The sequence below is a fragment of the Penaeus monodon genome, chromosome 29, assembly GCF_015228065.2.
Source record: "Penaeus monodon isolate SGIC_2016 chromosome 29, NSTDA_Pmon_1, whole genome shotgun sequence".
NCBI classification, from domain to species: Eukaryota; Metazoa; Arthropoda; class Malacostraca; order Decapoda; family Penaeidae; genus Penaeus; species Penaeus monodon.
In genome coordinates, this window is record NC_051414.1 from 28,594,036 (window position 1) to 28,594,359 (window position 324).

At 46.9% G+C, this 324-nt stretch overlaps 1 protein-coding gene across 1 annotated transcript in view; it reads right to left on the reverse strand.

Annotated features, from left to right (window-relative positions):
• The window catches only part of LOC119592113 (zinc finger protein 12-like), a 23,386-nt gene that overhangs the window by 11,754 nt on the left and 11,308 nt on the right, over positions 1-324 (reverse strand). The window contains exon 4 of the mRNA XM_037940932.1: positions 3-251. Within this exon, the coding sequence (XP_037796860.1) occupies positions 3-251 (249 nt within the window). The remainder of the gene's footprint in view (positions 1-2; positions 252-324) is intronic.

Sequence of the window (324 nt, forward strand, 5' to 3'; positions counted from 1 at the left end):
ACCCCTTGTAAAAGTGAGGGTCCAGCTTGAACATCGGAGCCCTGCTGATGGATGTGATACGCCTGCTCATGGGTCATGTGGTCATACTTCTCTAAAAGCATGTGGCCCATCTGTTCTCTTCCTCTCATCTGCTTGTTCTCGGCCATCAAACTGGTTGTGAGGGCGCTGTAGTCGAAGCCCTCATCCGCAAGCTCTGTGTCACTACAGTCAGCTACCAGTTCTTCCTTAACCAGGGTGTCTTCAACTACAGTCTGAAGTACAAATGAGGTTTCAGCCATATGAAAGTTTGTTGAAAAGCTGAATTTGATAATCAAAACATATGCC